At 43.8% G+C, this 16,984-nt stretch overlaps 1 protein-coding gene across 1 annotated transcript in view; it reads right to left on the bottom strand.

Annotated features, from left to right (window-relative positions):
- The window catches only part of LOC115171467 (voltage-dependent calcium channel gamma-2 subunit), a 64,376-nt gene extending 48,788 nt beyond the window's left edge, over positions 1-15,588 (bottom strand). The window contains exon 1 of the mRNA XM_029728297.1: positions 13,507-15,588. Within this exon, the coding sequence (XP_029584157.1) occupies positions 13,507-13,732 (226 nt within the window). The 5' untranslated portion in view covers positions 13,733-15,588. The remainder of the gene's footprint in view (positions 1-13,506) is intronic.
- Between the last annotated feature and the right edge of the window lie 1,396 nt (positions 15,589-16,984).

Raw genomic sequence — 16,984 nt, 5'->3', positions numbered from 1 at the left:
TCAGCAAAAACGTCAAAATGAATGACAGATTTCTTGGTTTATCTTAGATTAATTCTGACTTTTTTGAGGAACTGTATACTGGCTATGTTGATGCTACAGCGTCTCAAAAGGGACAAATAGTAACATTGCCATTTTTTTCTCGTTTTTTAAGCGAAGGTCTTTTAAGGGAGTATGCGAGGCACAGACGTTCACTTCGCCTAGCCGAGTTCTGCTAGGAGCAAACCAAATCTAGTATGCGTGAGCCTTTAGCCTCTAGCTATCTGGATAGCATCGCACTGCAGCATTGCGATCCAATGCAATTATTCTGTACTGTGAACAAAGATGGGCGCCCTGCAGCAAGTCACACAACATGATGGGCTAAGCTTCTGACTCCAGCTCTAGAGTCTCTGTTTGTTACACACCGCTTATCTTCAAAACACAGAGGGCAAACAGCACTAGCACCAACATTGACCAAAATCAGACAGACATATGGAAATGAGGCTAGCAAAAGGCTAGAGCTAGCAGTTAGCATTAGCATTAGAGCAGAAACGTAGTCTAGCGATGGTCAGCTTTTGGCCCGGGGGGCAACGGTAAGGCTGTGTGTGAGCTCTACTTAATTCACTTGATTAATCGTTTTAATTAGGCCTCTGGGTAACACTTCCTGTGTGTGAAAGCCCTTCACATAGTATAAGCACATTTTATTATAATAGTAATAATAATAATTTGGTGGGTGCTTATATTTTTCCTATTTCACACACTTCACATGTGTGAATTAGAAATGTGTTTTTTGCATATCCCAACTCTACCTGAGACACCCTCAGAGAGTGTGCTCACAGCCAGGGTCTGCCATTATCAACGGCAACCCTGTAGCAATCAGGGTTAACCCTATAAAGTCTAAGCCCTGTCTAAGGGATCCACTAAGCTATAGTGCATTCGGAAAGTATTCCGACCCCTTGACTTTTTCCACATTTTGTTACGTTACAGCCTTGTTCTAAAATTGATTTCATTGTTTTTTCTCTCATCAATCTATACACAATACACCATAATGACAAAGCAAAAACAGGTTTTTGGAAATGTTTGCAAATAAAAAATATATAAAAAACTGAAATATCATATTTACATAAGTATTCAGACCTTTACTCAGTACTTTGTTTAAGCACCTTTGGCAGCAGTTATAACCTTGAGTCTTCTTGAGTATGACGCTACAAGCTTGGCACACCTGTATTTGGGAAGTTTCTCCCCATTCTTCTCTGCAGATCCTCTCAAGCTCTTTCAGATTGGATGAGGAGTGTTGCTGCACAGCTATTTTCACTGTGTTCTTGGGGACACAGTGACAATGCTGCAGAAATGTTTTGGTACCCTTCCCCAGATCTGTGCCTCGACACAATCCTGTCATGGCTATGTTTTTGCTCTGACATGCACTGTCAACTGAGGGACCTTATATAGACAGGTGTGTGCCTTTCCAAATCATGTCCAATCATTTGAATTTACCACAGGTGGACTCCAATCAAGTTGTAGGAACATCTCAAGGACGATCAATGGAAACAGGATGCACCTGAGCTCAATTTCGAGTCTCATAGCAAAGGGTCTGAATACTTTTATAAATGAGGTATTTCTGTTTTAATTTCTTTAATAAATTTGCTTAAATAAAAAAAAAAAATGTTCTCACTTTGTCATTATGGGGTATTGTGTGTAGATTGATGAGGAATTTAAAAAATATATATATTTTAGAAAAAGGCTGTAACGTAACAAAATGTGAAAAAACCCAAGGGGTCTGAATACTTTCCGAATGCACCGTATATGGAATTTTTTTAAGAAGGTCATACCAAGGATCATTTAGCTATTTGATTTTAAGACCCCTTGAAGTATAAAAAATCAATATACAGTATGTAAAAATGTATTTGATAAAAAATGTAATTTGGCCTTACTGATATTAGCCCATACAAATGCATTGAATATCAGATTCACTACATGGAACAACAGATAGTCCCCCCAACAAATCTAAAGGAAGTTTGTTCTGAAGTGTATGTCCTATATCTGAGAGATATAAGAAATATAATGACCATCATTTTTTTTATATGTATTTAACCCCTTATTTTTGGCACCAAACAGTCTCCATTTACAGTAAACTGTTCTTCCATTAATGTTTCCAACTGATACCGGGGGCCTTCAGACAAGTCTTGTGAGGCCTGTGGGCGTCCTAGAGCAAAACAACCAACATGTATGTGTTTGTGAGAGTCTCACCTTTCCAATGTAGACACATATGACAATGGCTAACTTGGTTACAGGGTTGCCGTAGGATGTCACTCCTACACAGATATAGTGAGCCAGTGAGATATTCAGTCAATTGTATGAGTGATACTGACACTGTCAGTAGCAGACACTGAGACCGACAGTAATACAGTGTTGTGTTCTGAGCCTTTGTCTGCCATCAGCCGCGGAGCTCTCCAACAGGTGGTATGAGGCGTACTGAGGGGAAACTAAATATAAAAGCCAGGCTCCTTACAGCCCATCATCACAACTTAGCTTCATTTTGATACAATATGTTCATTTTTGACTTGTGCAACCCCGTGAGACCAGCAGGTCTGGGGTATGGTGGTTACAGCACCATGAGACCAGCAGGTCTGGGGTATGGTGGTTACAGCACCATGAGACCAGCAGGTCTGGGGTATGGTGGTTACAGCACCATGAGACCAGCAGGTCTGGGGTATGGTGGTTACAGCACCATGAGACCAGCAGGTCTGGGGTATGGTGGTTACAGCACCATGAGACCAGCAGGTCTGGGGTATGGTGGTTACAGCACCATGAGACCAGCAGGTCTGGAGTATGGTGGTTACAGCACCATGAGACCAGCAGGTCTGGGGTATGGTGGTTACAGCACCATGAGACCAGCAGGTCTGGGGTATGGTGGTTACAGCACCATGAGACCAGCAGGTCTGGGGTATGGTGGTTACAGCACCATGAGACCAGCAGGTCTGGGGTATGGTGGTTACAGCACCATGAGACCAGCAGGTCTGGGGTATGGTGGTTACAGCACCTTTAGGCTGGTTCAAGTACAGGCTGCTGTATTTCTCCCTCTCTGTATGCATGTGTTTGTCAGGTATGCGTGTCAGTACGAGTAGCGGTGCACACTAGCTGTGATAGTGAAGAATTCCTTCCTGACCCTGGTTGTGAATGTGTGTGTGTGTTATGGCACAGGAGCAGTCCATGTGCATGCTGTTGTGAACTCATGAGAGACTCCTGTCCTGGAAAACGATCTGAGAGAGCAAAGGAAAGCCACGCTGCTCGCCATTAACAATTCATACTGTTCCTTACTGCACACAGGCAATGAGCATACACACACACACACACACACACACACACACACACACACACACACACACACACACACACACACACACACACACACATACACACAGAAAGGAGTGGGACAGAAGGGGTTAAATGTGATGGGCTGGACAGGAAGTGTTGCATCATCACATTCCTCTGTGATTTAGCAGAGCCTTATCCCCAGCTACATCAGTATGTAGCACCTTCATTTTGTCAAACTCCCTGACTCAACCTGATCTGGAGATTACCATAGCATTGTCTTTCATCTTCAGGAAAATCAGATGCGTTGTCAGCATTTTGGCCAAGGCTGTGGCTGAGCTTCAGAGTCAGAGTACATACATTATCCCTCCATAGACATGAATAATCGAGTGTCAGCCATACCTGGACACCAGGTTTACATCATTTCCTGTAGAGAACATATTCCATCATCAGCCTTCAGATTAACCCCCAACTCACTCCGTCACTGCTAAAACTACAGTTCACAGGTAAGATACAAGTGGGGACAGACTCATTCTGAAATAACATTGAGTGTAACTTACACAAAGTCTGTGTAGGTTAAAATGGGATGGCTTTAATAATGTTTTTCTGTTTAAAAATAAATATTTAGATTGCATAACTATAAATATATATACATTTTTTTACCTTGTCAACATCATTACTCCCATTCAAGTCAGCCGGTGACATCACCACCTTCCATTTTTTTTCTTAGCTCGGAGCAGTTTCTGATGGTCTGATTTGACAGATAGAGTCTCATTACAAGTGTTTGTTTTCCCAACAGCACCATTTGCTGTGACAGTGGGGTCTGCCAGCTCTGTCGGCTGCAGTAAAAACTCACTCTGGAGTGCAGTTAACAGGACCATCTGAACAGCCACACACACACACACACACACACACACACACACACACACACACACACACACACACACACACACACACACACACACACACACACACACGCACATTCTTACACACACAGTGGCCAGTCCCGTCTTTGGAGAATGACACATAGTCAGAGCACAGTATGGCCTCTGCAGGCCCCCATACAAACATGGCCACCGACATCCCCTTAAAGGAGGTAAGGCACAGAAGACCTTCAGTCAGTGTTCTGTGAGAAAGATTTCCATTTGCCTTTGCAACCTTAAATGTTACTAGTCAATAACGTTGTCAAAATGTGACATTACTCTCTCTGACCCGGGTCGATTGACAATGAAAAAAGAAACGAGGGGCTCAGGTGAGTACAACAAAATCATTACTCTATCTGTCTGCCCTGCAGTCAGGACTCAACTCTTTAGCTGTGCAGAAATCCAATACCCTCAAAACTCTGCACATCTCATATTACAACTCTGTCTAGCTCCATTGTATTGTTATACCTAAAACACATTGATTGCAGAGTATATGAAAGTGGAGTTACGCTCTCTACAGTAAATCTACCTGGACCAGGCAGGGAGTGGAGCTGTCAGCACCTTTCCCACTAGGTGCTAAGAGGGTTCTACAGAGGTGGGAACATCTCATTCTCCTCTCCCCAGCAACACTGAGAGGATGTTGTGCTAGGGCTGGAGTCGTAACCCCGTGAAGAACCGGGGCCTTGGTCTTACTGGATCCAGGTGCAGGCTCACCTCACACCCCATACAGTATGGCAGGGTGTTGGGGGAGCAGACAGAACTCTACCCACTCCCACTCTCCGGGATGATGCAGTGTGTTTGGGCTCTGCACTGACACAAAGCAAATACGGTGTAATAGATTGCAAATGAACTGCGCTGTGGACACCACCAATTAATCAAAAGGCAGATTGCTGTAGTTTCTCCTCACTATCGCAGGAAAAAGGAGTGCATCTCACCTCCTTAAAATGAATGGATTGTATCTGAGGTTAATTATTATTTACTATTGGGTCTCTTTGGGAGATTTCCACTGCTTAAGGAAATGGCCGCCGATGTGGAACCAAGGTAAGAGACTACTGTGTTGTTAGGAGCAGTGAACTATTTATTTGTGCCTGTAACCATGAAATATCCTGCCAGGATACATTCATTTCTTTCAGTCTCATCTCACTGTTTCTGGTGTCAGTGCATCACATGTATTTTCATCAAGTTTGTGTACAATAACAGTCAACTGTAATCGGTACAATAACATCTATTGGCAGCCAGAGTCCAGTGCCCCCTGTCCATGCAATAGTGTTACAGAGACTAGCCCAGAGTGTGACAGGCACAGGGTATGACTACCCCAGGGTATGATGGCTGCCCCAGGGTATGACTGACCCAGGGTATAATGACTGTCCCAGGGTATGACTGGCCCAGAGTATGGCCCAGAGTATGACTGTCCCAGGGTATGACTGGCCCAGAGTATGTTCCAGAGTATGACTCTCCCAGGGTATGACTGGCCCAGAGTATGGCCCAGAGTATGACTGTCCAAGGGTATGACTGGCCCAGAGTATGGCCCAGGGTATGACTGTCCAAGGGTATGACTGGCCCAGAGTATGGCCCAGGGTATGACTGTCCAAGGGTATGACTGGCCCAGAGTATGGCCCAGGGTATGACTGTCCAAGGGTATGACTGGCCCAGCTGCCCAGCCCATGTGCACTATTGCTTTGTTCCCTGGCCATGTAGGATAAAGATAGACTCCCCCTCAACACAACTGACTGCAGCTAAAAATAACATGTGTAAATGAAGGCTAGAGCCACACACACACACACACACACACACACACACACACACACACACACACACACACACACACACACACACACACACACACACACACACACACACACACACACGAGTTTCAGGGACTGGAGAGGACTGATGTAATTATCATCTGGTGACCAGGACGCCGTCCCCTCTTTGACACGTGTCCTTTTTTCTAATTTACGACTGGCCCTCTCGTTTAGTGGAGCAGGGGGACTCCTACACGCTGAGTGGGCAGGCAGGCGGGCAGGCAGGTGGGCGTGCAGGAGGGCGGCTTTTACGGGACAGGGCTACCAAAGTTTACAGCACGTCTCCCATCGATCAAAGCCATCAGTGCCATTAATCATACCCTAAACCAATTACTATGGCATCTCCCCCTCCATAGCCCATCACACAACACGGGCACATGGAGGAGATGGAGATGAGGATTATGCCGCTTCACACCACTGCCAAGCCAGGAGAGGCCTTCTCTGGCAGGTACAGTAAGCTAAGTGTGGGGGAGGGGAGATTCAGAATAGCATGGAGACTCCTACATACTACACACCTCCACTATACTCGAGCATAGAATGAGAATGAGAAAACCAGATAGGAAAGTGATATAACCTTCACTGTACTAAAGCATGTTATAATGTCAGAAAGGAGGGGCTTAGTGATTGACCTACACATGACCAAAACACTGCAACAGCATATTAGACTGTCTTGAACCATAATCACTCCCACTATTCACTCTCTTTCCAATAAGAGGAAACCCCAAGGCAATGGACAGTACATTATAAAGGAGTAGAACTACAGTACATGGACATCTCCACAGTGGGACAATGACAGACAGACTGACACCACAGACACTGTACTACTGTAATGAAGGTGATTGAGTCTCACACAGCCCCATCCAGTAATGACTGTACTGTAATAATCAGGCCTTAGTGGCCAATAGAACAGACCAGTAGTGTCTGTCTGCAGTCCCAGCAGAGCAGAGCTACTGTAGCCACAGCGGCAGACAGGTCAGAGCTAAATGAATCCCATCTATCTATGTGCTCTGGGAGAGGTGACAGTGCAATAGAGCCCAGTCACTTAGATAGCAGCTGAGTGGAGGGATGTGACTGGGGCAGATGTCATTCCACAACCCTCCGACTGTGGATAGCCAGTCCAATGAAACACTAAGGGAGGGATTGTCCATGAACCCATATTGCCCCTATCTCAACAAGTGGTTGAATACCAGACCACTCTGAACTGCCACGGATACAGTACTCTGTATTCAACTTGATACAGCCATCCAGTACACTGGTGTGCGTTGGCTATGCTTGGGTTCCTTGATGGTGGATATGCGGGCATGTTATCCTGTTCATGCAGCTGGGTGTACAGTGGAGCCGTGTCATAATACAGCCTAATGCCACTTTAGGGTCGGGTCATTAGCCTGGGTGGGCATGTGCCAGCCGGTGTAATCCTTATCTGATTGGACTATGAGACTAATCCTGCTCTGGAGCACTGCCCAGCCCAGCCAAACAATCTCTGCACTAGCTCTCATTCTGTGTCTCTCTCTTACACACACACACACACACACACACACACACACACACACACACACACACACACACACACACACACACACACACACACACACACACACACACACACACACACACACACACACACACACACACACATATATACACATGCATGTACGCACACGCGCATGTAAATATTCACACGCACACCCACACAGACACACACACAAACGTGTACACACACACAAACAAGTGCTCAAGCTCAAACACACATACACCAACAAAAACATACACATGGAGAAAACACTAGTAGATTACTCCCACCTGTTCACAACGCTACACCCACATACTCATGTAGAAAACCAGAAGATACAGTGCCTGTACACACACACTGGTATAGTCTCAAGATGATTGACAGGAAGGAACCGAGGGAGGCCACACGAACAAGTCCTGGAGTTTGGTCATTCCTTTCCTCAACCATCCTACATGCATTCTCTTCAGCACCAGTCCATTTCCACAACTGAGAAACCAGGAAAGGGTACCAAGTGGGTGGATTTCAAGTTTTTTTCATGCAGAGGGTAAAGCTGGCCCGCATATATTTTCATTCATATGGCATCACAAAGCATTGGACTACTCTTCCAAACGGCATCAAGGTAGCAAACAAATCACATGTATTCCCTCTATTGCTGATAGTCCTTCATGGGAAACGGCTCTGCCAGTGAACCCCGAGGCAGGGGGTGAATTATTGGTCTTACTGAAGAAAACCACTCATACAACAGCTGATAGGAGGAAAGGGGGGGAAACACAGCCACCAAAGTAGCCCTCTTTTGTCAAAGGATTTTCCCATCGTCTATTGCACCTCCTGCCTCCTCCTCCCTTCCTCTGTTTTTCCTCCTATAGCCGAGGCAGAGGGGGGCGCTGTAATGAAGATGAATGGGGCAGATTAGCGTGGAGCGATGGCGTGGTGGTGTGCTATACCTGGCTGTGAGGAGAGGAGGCCGTGCCGACCGATGTGGATGCTCCGGTAGGCAGTCGCCCAGCCCAGACAGGATGGAGCAGTGTTCCCCCCTCCCTCTGGGGCTCAATCCATTAGCACCACACATGTTTACCGTATGCTTAACACACACAGAACATAGCCCCAGACAAATCCCCCTACCTCATCCCTTTGTATGGCTCTGCCTCAGACAATAATACACAGAATAGTTTGCACAGGCTTTCAAAGCATAGGCCAGTATAACTGCCAGTATAAATGCTAGTATAACTGCTCGTATAACTGCCAGTATAACTGCTAGTATAACTGCTTGTATAACTGCCAGTATAACTGCTAGTATAACTGCCAGTATATCTGCTAGTATAACTGCTTGTATAACTGCCAGTATAACTGCTAGTATAACTGCTAGTATATATGCCAGTATAACTGCTAGTATAACTACTAGTATAACTGCTAATATAACTGCTTGTATATCTGCTCGTATAACTGCCAGTATAAATGCTAGTATAAATGCTGGTATAACTGCCAGTATATCTGCTAGTATAACTGCCAGTATAACTGCTAGTATAACTACTAGTATATATGCCAGTATAACTGCTAATATAACTGCCAGAATAACTGCTAGTATAACTGCTTGTATAACTGCGAGTATAACTGCCAGTATAACTGCTAGTATAACTGCCAGTATACCTGCCAGCCAGTATAACTGCTACTATAACAGCTAGTATAACTGCCAGTATAACTGCTAGTATAACTGCTAGTATATCTGCTAGTATAACTGCCAGTATAACTGCTAGTATAACTGCTAGTATAACAGCTAGGATGACTGCTAGTATAACTCCCAGTATAACAGCTAGTACAACTGCTAGTATAACAGCTAGTATAACTGCCAGTATAACTGCCAGTATAACTGCCAGTATAACAGCTAGTATAACTGCTAGTATAACTGCCAGTATAACTGCCAGTATAACTGCCAGTATAACAGCTAGTATAACTGCTAGTATAACTGCCAGTATAACTGCCAGTATAACTGCCAGTATAACAGCTAGTATAACTGCTAGTATAACAGCTAGTATATATGCTAGTATAACTGATAATATAACTGCTAGTATAACAGCTAGTATATATGCTAGTATAACTGATAATATAACTGCTAGTATAACTGCCAGTATAACTGCCAGTATAACTGCCAGTATACCAGCTAGTATAACTGCCAGTATAACAGCTAGTATAACTGCTAGTACAACTGCCAGTGTAACTGCCAGTATAACAGCTAGTATAACTGCTAGTATAACAGCTAGTATATATGCTAGTATAACTGCTAGTACAACTGCCAGTATAACTGCCAGTATAACTGGATGCTAGTGTATTAGGGTGACTATGACAATAGAGGCTCCAAAGGATTTTATTCTGTGTTTAAAATGTAGTCTTGGATATTTATTTCTCATTATAGAAGAGGAATTGTCACGCCCTGACCTGAGAGAGACTTTTTTATGTCTCTATTTAGGTTTGGTCAGGGTGTGATTTGGGTGGGCATTCTATGTCCTTTTTTCTATGCTTTGTATTTCTTTGTTTTGGCCTGGTATGGCTCTCAATCAGGGACAACTGTACATCGTTGTCGCTGATTGGGAGCCATACTTAGGCAGCCTGTTTTCCTTTGGGGTTTGTGGGTAGTTAATTTCTGTTTAGTGTTTTGCACCTGACAGAACTGTTTGGCTGTCGGTTTCTTGTTTTTGGTTTAAAGTGTTCTATCTTTAATAAATTCATGATGAGCACTAACCACGCTGCGCCTTGGACTACTCTCTTCAACGACGGCCGTTACAGGAATTTAGTATTGTATTGGGATCCCTAAGTACTCTTCCCTAAGTACTCTTCCTCGAGTCCAAACAGGAAACAAATAACAAATAAAATACCTAAAATTCATAATATAATATGCATAATCCTCCTGTTGGTAGAGCATGGTTTGTGGGTTCGATTCCCTTGGGGACCAGTACGAAAACGTATGAACATGTATGTACTGTAAGTCACTGTGGATAAGAGCATCTGCTAAATGACTAACATGTAAATGTAAATAACACTACATAATACTACATAACCTCCTGCCTCTACCTAACGCTTCAGAAACAGGAGATGACTCCTGCCCTATGAGCCGTTCTGGCTCTCACAAGGCCACCCACCTACATAATACAATTTACTGTATAATACAGTGCAAATTACAATACAAAACATATTCAAATGACTGCGTCTCGTTTGATGTGAATGAGTGGAGCAAGCATAGAACTGTGATGTATGCTGAACTCTAATCTTTGACCTTCCTCGTAATGGACTGTGTTACTCCTGTTAGATGTTGTTTGCCCAAATAGTAAGCCAAGCACATTGTTGCCAAATCTTGTGGAGGGCTCTTTGCTGATAGCACACATCTTTTGGTTTCTCTGATGTCAGGACAATTGAATCAAATACTGCAACAGATCAAGGGACTAAGCATTCATATGAACCAGCTCCAAGGGCAATGTGAGATTTCACAAATTAATCGCATGCTTTGGCGATGGCATATGCTATTGCATTTTCAGTATGACTGATAGCACAGGCGACTAGTGAAAACAAGTGTAAATCTACAAAATCTATATAAGCCATATGGAACCATCGAAGTGCTCCACTCTCTTTCCAGTGCTGGAGAGGGAAAAGGACCTGAACGTTCACCGGAGGAGAGATCAGTGAGAAGTGCCTCTACCTTCACACAAACATGCATACACCCCCCCCCCCCCCCACACAGGTATGCTAGGTATGGTATTACAGTGACTGGAGTGAGCAGTAGAATGGTAGATGGTTGTGTGGGCATTCCCCTCTGTGATCAGGGGCTCTCCTCTCCAGGAGCTGATTAAACAAACACAACCCCTCGCCCACCTGGGCACACAACATGAGCTGTATGAGTGGGCCAGAGCTGGGCTACAGCAAATCACTGTCTGCATTGTCAGTTGTGATACAGACAGGATGCATCATCATCCATCGCAACAAGGTAGCTACCGATATATGAGACACAAGGTGTAGGATGATGATTTTCCATACAAAGTACCCACTTGATTTCAGCATTGGCATGAACCTCTTCATGCTGTAGTTACAGTATCCACCTGAGATGGCAGACATAGCAGCAGCACACCTGGTCCGTAGCAGGAGCTTCTTGTGGCTGAGCTGCTGCTTGTACTCCACTGCAGCTGGATCCGGCTCTGCAGTTTACTTCCTATTTTTCAATATCACAGATTTCGGTATAAATTGTGCTAATTACCCATGAATAAATTTACCCGATTGCATTTTTTTAAGCCCAATTTCCACAGCAGGAAGTCGTTTGGATTGGTATTCAAATGAATCTGACCTCGATGTGTAAATGCGATGGTGCCGTTCTCCGCTTCCTCCCCTCATCAAGGCCTGAGACCATTCATGAATCGCAAATTACAAATCAGTGTTCATTTCCTGCTATTTGGATCACCAATTCAATGGAGGGTGGCTGGTATCTTGCCACAAAAGAGAAGCTGCGGCATATGGGCTTTGTAGTTGTAATTCACCTTGTGCCAAGTATAGGAGATTTTGGTCAGGTCTGGACTAAGAACAATTGTCTGTTAATTACATAACAGCCTGACTAAGGCAAAGGCCAGTCATATCACACCACTGATTTTCTCCACCTTCACAGATAAGTGTGAATTTTCAACAGAGGTTAAAAATCTCTAGTCTTTGAAAACCTCTCCACCGCTGTAGTTAACCCGTGATGGGTCACGTTGAGACCTAAAATGGCTCTCCCACTGTATGTCCTGGCTAGCACAGGAGAACAGATGCAGAGCTCCTGGAAAGGGTAGCTGCAGGGTGTCAGACAGACCTTGAACAAACCTTTAAGCAGATGCTTAAGCCGCCCTGACAGATATGGCCAACGTCAGCCATCCTACCTTGGTCAAAATCACCCAGTAATGTCGGTTAATAAATTAACATACAACAGTACTTTTATTGCCCAGGAAACTCTCTAAATAAAAATACATCCCTGTAATTTCAATTTTTTTTGTACATTTTTGCCAATGTGAATGTAACATGCCAAAAAACACATAACTTTATTCTGTGCAAACATACACATTTTGAAGAGTTCAAATCATCAGATCTTTACAGCTGAGTGGCACTGACATTATTTACATAAACCACTTCCTGGGACTGACTTCACCTCAGGCTGTTAGAGCAGAGATTTGACCTGAGACTGACTGCCTACTGCTTATCAAATGACAGAGGAGTGTACAGAGAGACAGGAGGCCTGTGTGAATCTCTCTGCTAAGAAGATGTAACGCTGCGTGACCTCACAAGGTTACGCTCAAAGTCAGCATCTGACGCCTCCGCCAGAGCATGACAGGAAACAAGACCCCACTGTGTGTCAAGTCAAGACGTGGGAGGTGGTCTTGAACCTGCGCTTGAGAGGTGACTGTGTTTGACAACTCAGAAAATACTAAGCACTGCCAGGTCAAAGGGTAAATGACAAGCACTGTTAAGGCACCCCATCATCCTGAGGTCAAAGGTGGGGTCTGGATGGAAATAGACCTTTGACAGGAATGGCTGACTCTGTTGCTCTTGTGCACTGGTCATTATCATATGTTATCACAATTAGAAATGTTTGAAGAATGACATGGTCACTTGGTGCTGTTTTGAACAATACAATTGACTGGTGGCAAAGAATGTAGAAAAGTCATGTTTTGAAGGTGTCACTTGGGGATTGTGTATAGGCCTAAGAGGTGTGAAATGGAGGGTTCTTACAGTAGTTCATTGGCCCAATTCTGTGTTTGATACACTGTATGGGGCTAAGATAAACCTGATCCACATGGCATATGTCAGTAGAAAACATATGTCAGTAGAAAAGCAAAGGAAGGGATACAAGTTATAACGTCAACGAGTGGGATAGGTTTTACTACATGTAGCTAAAGGTTAAAATGTAATCACTATGGTATACTGACATGGAGAAAATAAGGTGACTGCAAAACGCATGTGGCTCAATTACCTTCTAAGCAACACGTCCTCCACAATCCCGAATGGGTCATTACCTCTTCGTTCTTCTTGCTGGTCTCGTTATCGCTGACCGACTTTGACTTGCACGTGCCGCGCGAGTACAGCCAGTAGTCCGTGCCAACCGCGATGGTCATGAGACTGAAGGCGGCAAATGCGCCGACCGTGGTCAATAGCATCTGAACTCCGCGGTCAAACAGACCCATATTTCCGCATTCCATGAAAGGGGGACCCCCTTTCCTCTTGATATATAGGAAATAAATATTTGAAAATTTACGGGACCAAACCAAACTAAAAAAATGGGATATATTTGAGCGAAAGGAGGGGGAAGGAGGTGGATGCGGTAGGAACCTTATGGTTGCGTTTGGGTGAGGACTGACTAAGAGAAATTGGGTTTCCTTTTAGGGTAGTTTGGGGAGGAGGACGCAGTGTCTCTCTCCCCAGATGGGTTCTTACTAAATGTTACCCCAAATATAAGAATTATGGACAAGGTAATGGCCTCTAAAATGGACTATAGCGTCAACTGTTATCCCTATGACTACAACTAGCCTACACTGGCAGTTGCAGCATGAACCTACTAATGTAAAGATTATTATGTATAATATACAATCACAGTAAGTGATAGGTAGAGAGAGACTGTAATATACATGGAAAAGGGGATAGCCTCAATCAAAATTCAGTAGGCTATTCTGCTTTGAGACTAGCTTTTGTCTCATGCTTTACAATGTAGCATTTAACACATGTAGATCGCTGGCAATGTGTTTCTTGGTGTGCAAGGTTTGCAGAGAAGTACTATTCTATGGATAGCACTGAATGAATATGAGCTCAAATGGATGAAGAGAAGAGGGTGGGGGTGGTGTTAGAGTAATGGTAGGCTTACAACAATTCTGCCTGGCAAGTCAATACGTCTCTTAGATGCGAAATTAATTACAATTATTGTTGGCATATAATGCTGAATTTGTATATATTTTATGTTTAATTATGTTTGAATAACCCTACGTCAGGGCTATTATAGTCAAGATGGAAAAGCAAGGAGAGAAACAGGGATGGGAAATGAAGGACAGGGAAAATAAGAAAAGCAATTGTAAATAAATGGACGATTGAAGTCCAGTGGAAACAAATGAAAATAATCCTGGGGTCTATATTATATAAGAAAGTAAAATACTATAGGGCTTGCATCAATTTGATAAATCAACCAACAATGGAATGAAGAAATCAAGCCCAATGAATAAATACATTAATTAGTAAAGAAACAGATAAATCAGGTCAAAACAAATTAAACAAGCACTAGATTTCCTTTTTCCTAAAATTCTGATCCCCAGTTTCCATATGTAGCCCTTAGCTCCTTGAAGGTTTCCTCCGAAAATGGGGATTTGCGGTTGGAAAGGGTGCAGTCGACGATCCGGAGAGAGCGGGGTGCATCCAGCAAGGCAAGCCGACCATTACTCGACATAAAGCCGGGAAGAGGAGAAAGAGGAGTTGGGGATGCCGCCGGAACTGATCCGTTTTAGTACCACTGTTAATACTGCTGTTACTTAGATATCCAAATTCACGGTTGTATCACACCCAGAACCGGAACCAGAACCTTCACACTTGCATAGCCCTTGCGCCATGTAAATTGAAAATAATCTGATAGAAAACTCAGTTGCAAATCAAAGCAAAAAACGACAGTATATGTTCCAATCCTTGTTCCTTCCCTTGTTCGTTCAGATGACAGCGGAGTTTTTCTTCTGAGGGTGTAGGAGTGTGTAGCTGGGCTAGAAAGATATTACACAACCGGAGGAAGAGACCGACAGCACGCCACGCCGACCCAACAGCACAGATCCACAGAGCCGTTGAGAGGGGAGAAAATTGGACTCCGTATATTCTGGATGTCAGTGTCACAGCGCTATGCATTTAATTGAGGTTTTCTCCTCTAAAACGATGGTTTATGTCAGTGTTTGAATGCTGATTGTAGTGCTGAAGATTATGAGTCTATTTTCTTCCCACACTGACTGATGCTATACTCTGGCTTTAGTAGGCTACAGTGCTCGTCCACCGATGCTGGAAAGATAGCCTATTAAAGATTTTAATTCCATTTCTGGAGTGGAGGGAGGGGTGAGTAGGGGGCGCGGGGGTTGCGGGCTGGTTTTGTATGTGTGTCTGTGTGTGTGTGTGTGTGTGTGTGTGTGTGTGTGTGTGAAAAGAGGGGGGTGGGGTTAGTTAGAACTGGTTGAAGGATTATGGAGAACTGTATTTTATATTTATGCATTAGCATTATAAGCCCTGACGTGCTTTGGGTTATTGCCACCACAGGGTTTTATGATAGTCTATTCATGGTGCTCATAATGTTCCTAAAATAATCCCCCAAAATGATTTATTGGATTGAGTCTGAATTGCGTGACTCTACTATTTCTCGTGCTCGCTTGGATTAGACTTTGGGTGCCAATTTCTCAGATTTTACAGCCTACACCTTTAGTGCAGCTGTGGTTTCTCTCCCTCTATCATCATTTGTTTAATTACCAAATAACAGTTCCATATTTTGACGCTGGACAGCCTTATGAGATGGACTCGCTTTTGGGCTGTTTTCAGATTTGGCCATTTTGATCCAAACAATCACGGTGTCATTTATAATTGCAAAGTAATCAGATGTATTAGCTCCTGCCACTGCCAGCAAAATATTTTCTCGGTCCTATACATGTAATTACTCCATGTACCTTCACTGAAATAACTTTGAATGGGGAAATAAGCAGTAGGAAGCCAGAGAAACGCGCGGGGGTTGTCCGCCACTGCTCTTGAATGTGTGGTCCTCCTCAAAGTGCTGAAAGGACAGCTCCCTCCGCGCGCCATAAGCGTGGTTCAGTGTTCAGGAGCTTGTCTCCCCCTAGCTTTCATGCGCCGCAACTGCAATTGAGCGTTTCATTCCAACAGCTATAGAAAGAACTACGGAAGTCCAGAGAGGACATGTAAATAAAAAAATGATTCCCTCCTATTGTGGAGATATTTTCTAGTGATCATTACATAAAGGTTGTTAAGTCGAGATCACGAGATGAACTCTATACATAGGAGTGGATGTATTGATGATAGCTTGACAATATGGCTAAGGCAGAGCCAAGGGTGGATCAATGCATCCATTTTTATTTTGATAAGGGATTAACCCAGGCAGAAATTGCCTTTTGTCTGGCAGTTATATACTGCTCAAAACAATAAAGGGAACACTTAAACAACACAATGTAACTCCAAGTCAATCACACTTCTGTGAAATCAAACTGTCCACTTAGGAAGCAACACTGATTGACAATAAATTTCACATGCTGTTGTGCAAATGGAATAGACAACAGGTGGAAATTATAGGCAATTAGCAAGACACCCCCAATAAAGGAGTGGTTCTGCAGGTGGTAACCACAGACCACTTCTCAGTTCCTATGCTTCCTGGCTGATGTTTTGGTCACTTTTGAATGCTGGCGGTGCTTTCACTCTAGTGGTAGCATGAG

This window comes from Salmo trutta, chromosome 32, assembly GCF_901001165.1.
Source record: "Salmo trutta chromosome 32, fSalTru1.1, whole genome shotgun sequence".
Lineage (NCBI taxonomy): Eukaryota > Metazoa > Chordata > Actinopteri > Salmoniformes > Salmonidae > Salmo > Salmo trutta.
Note: the sequence above shows the minus strand (reverse complement) of the source record. Positions and strands in the feature narration are given on the sequence as shown.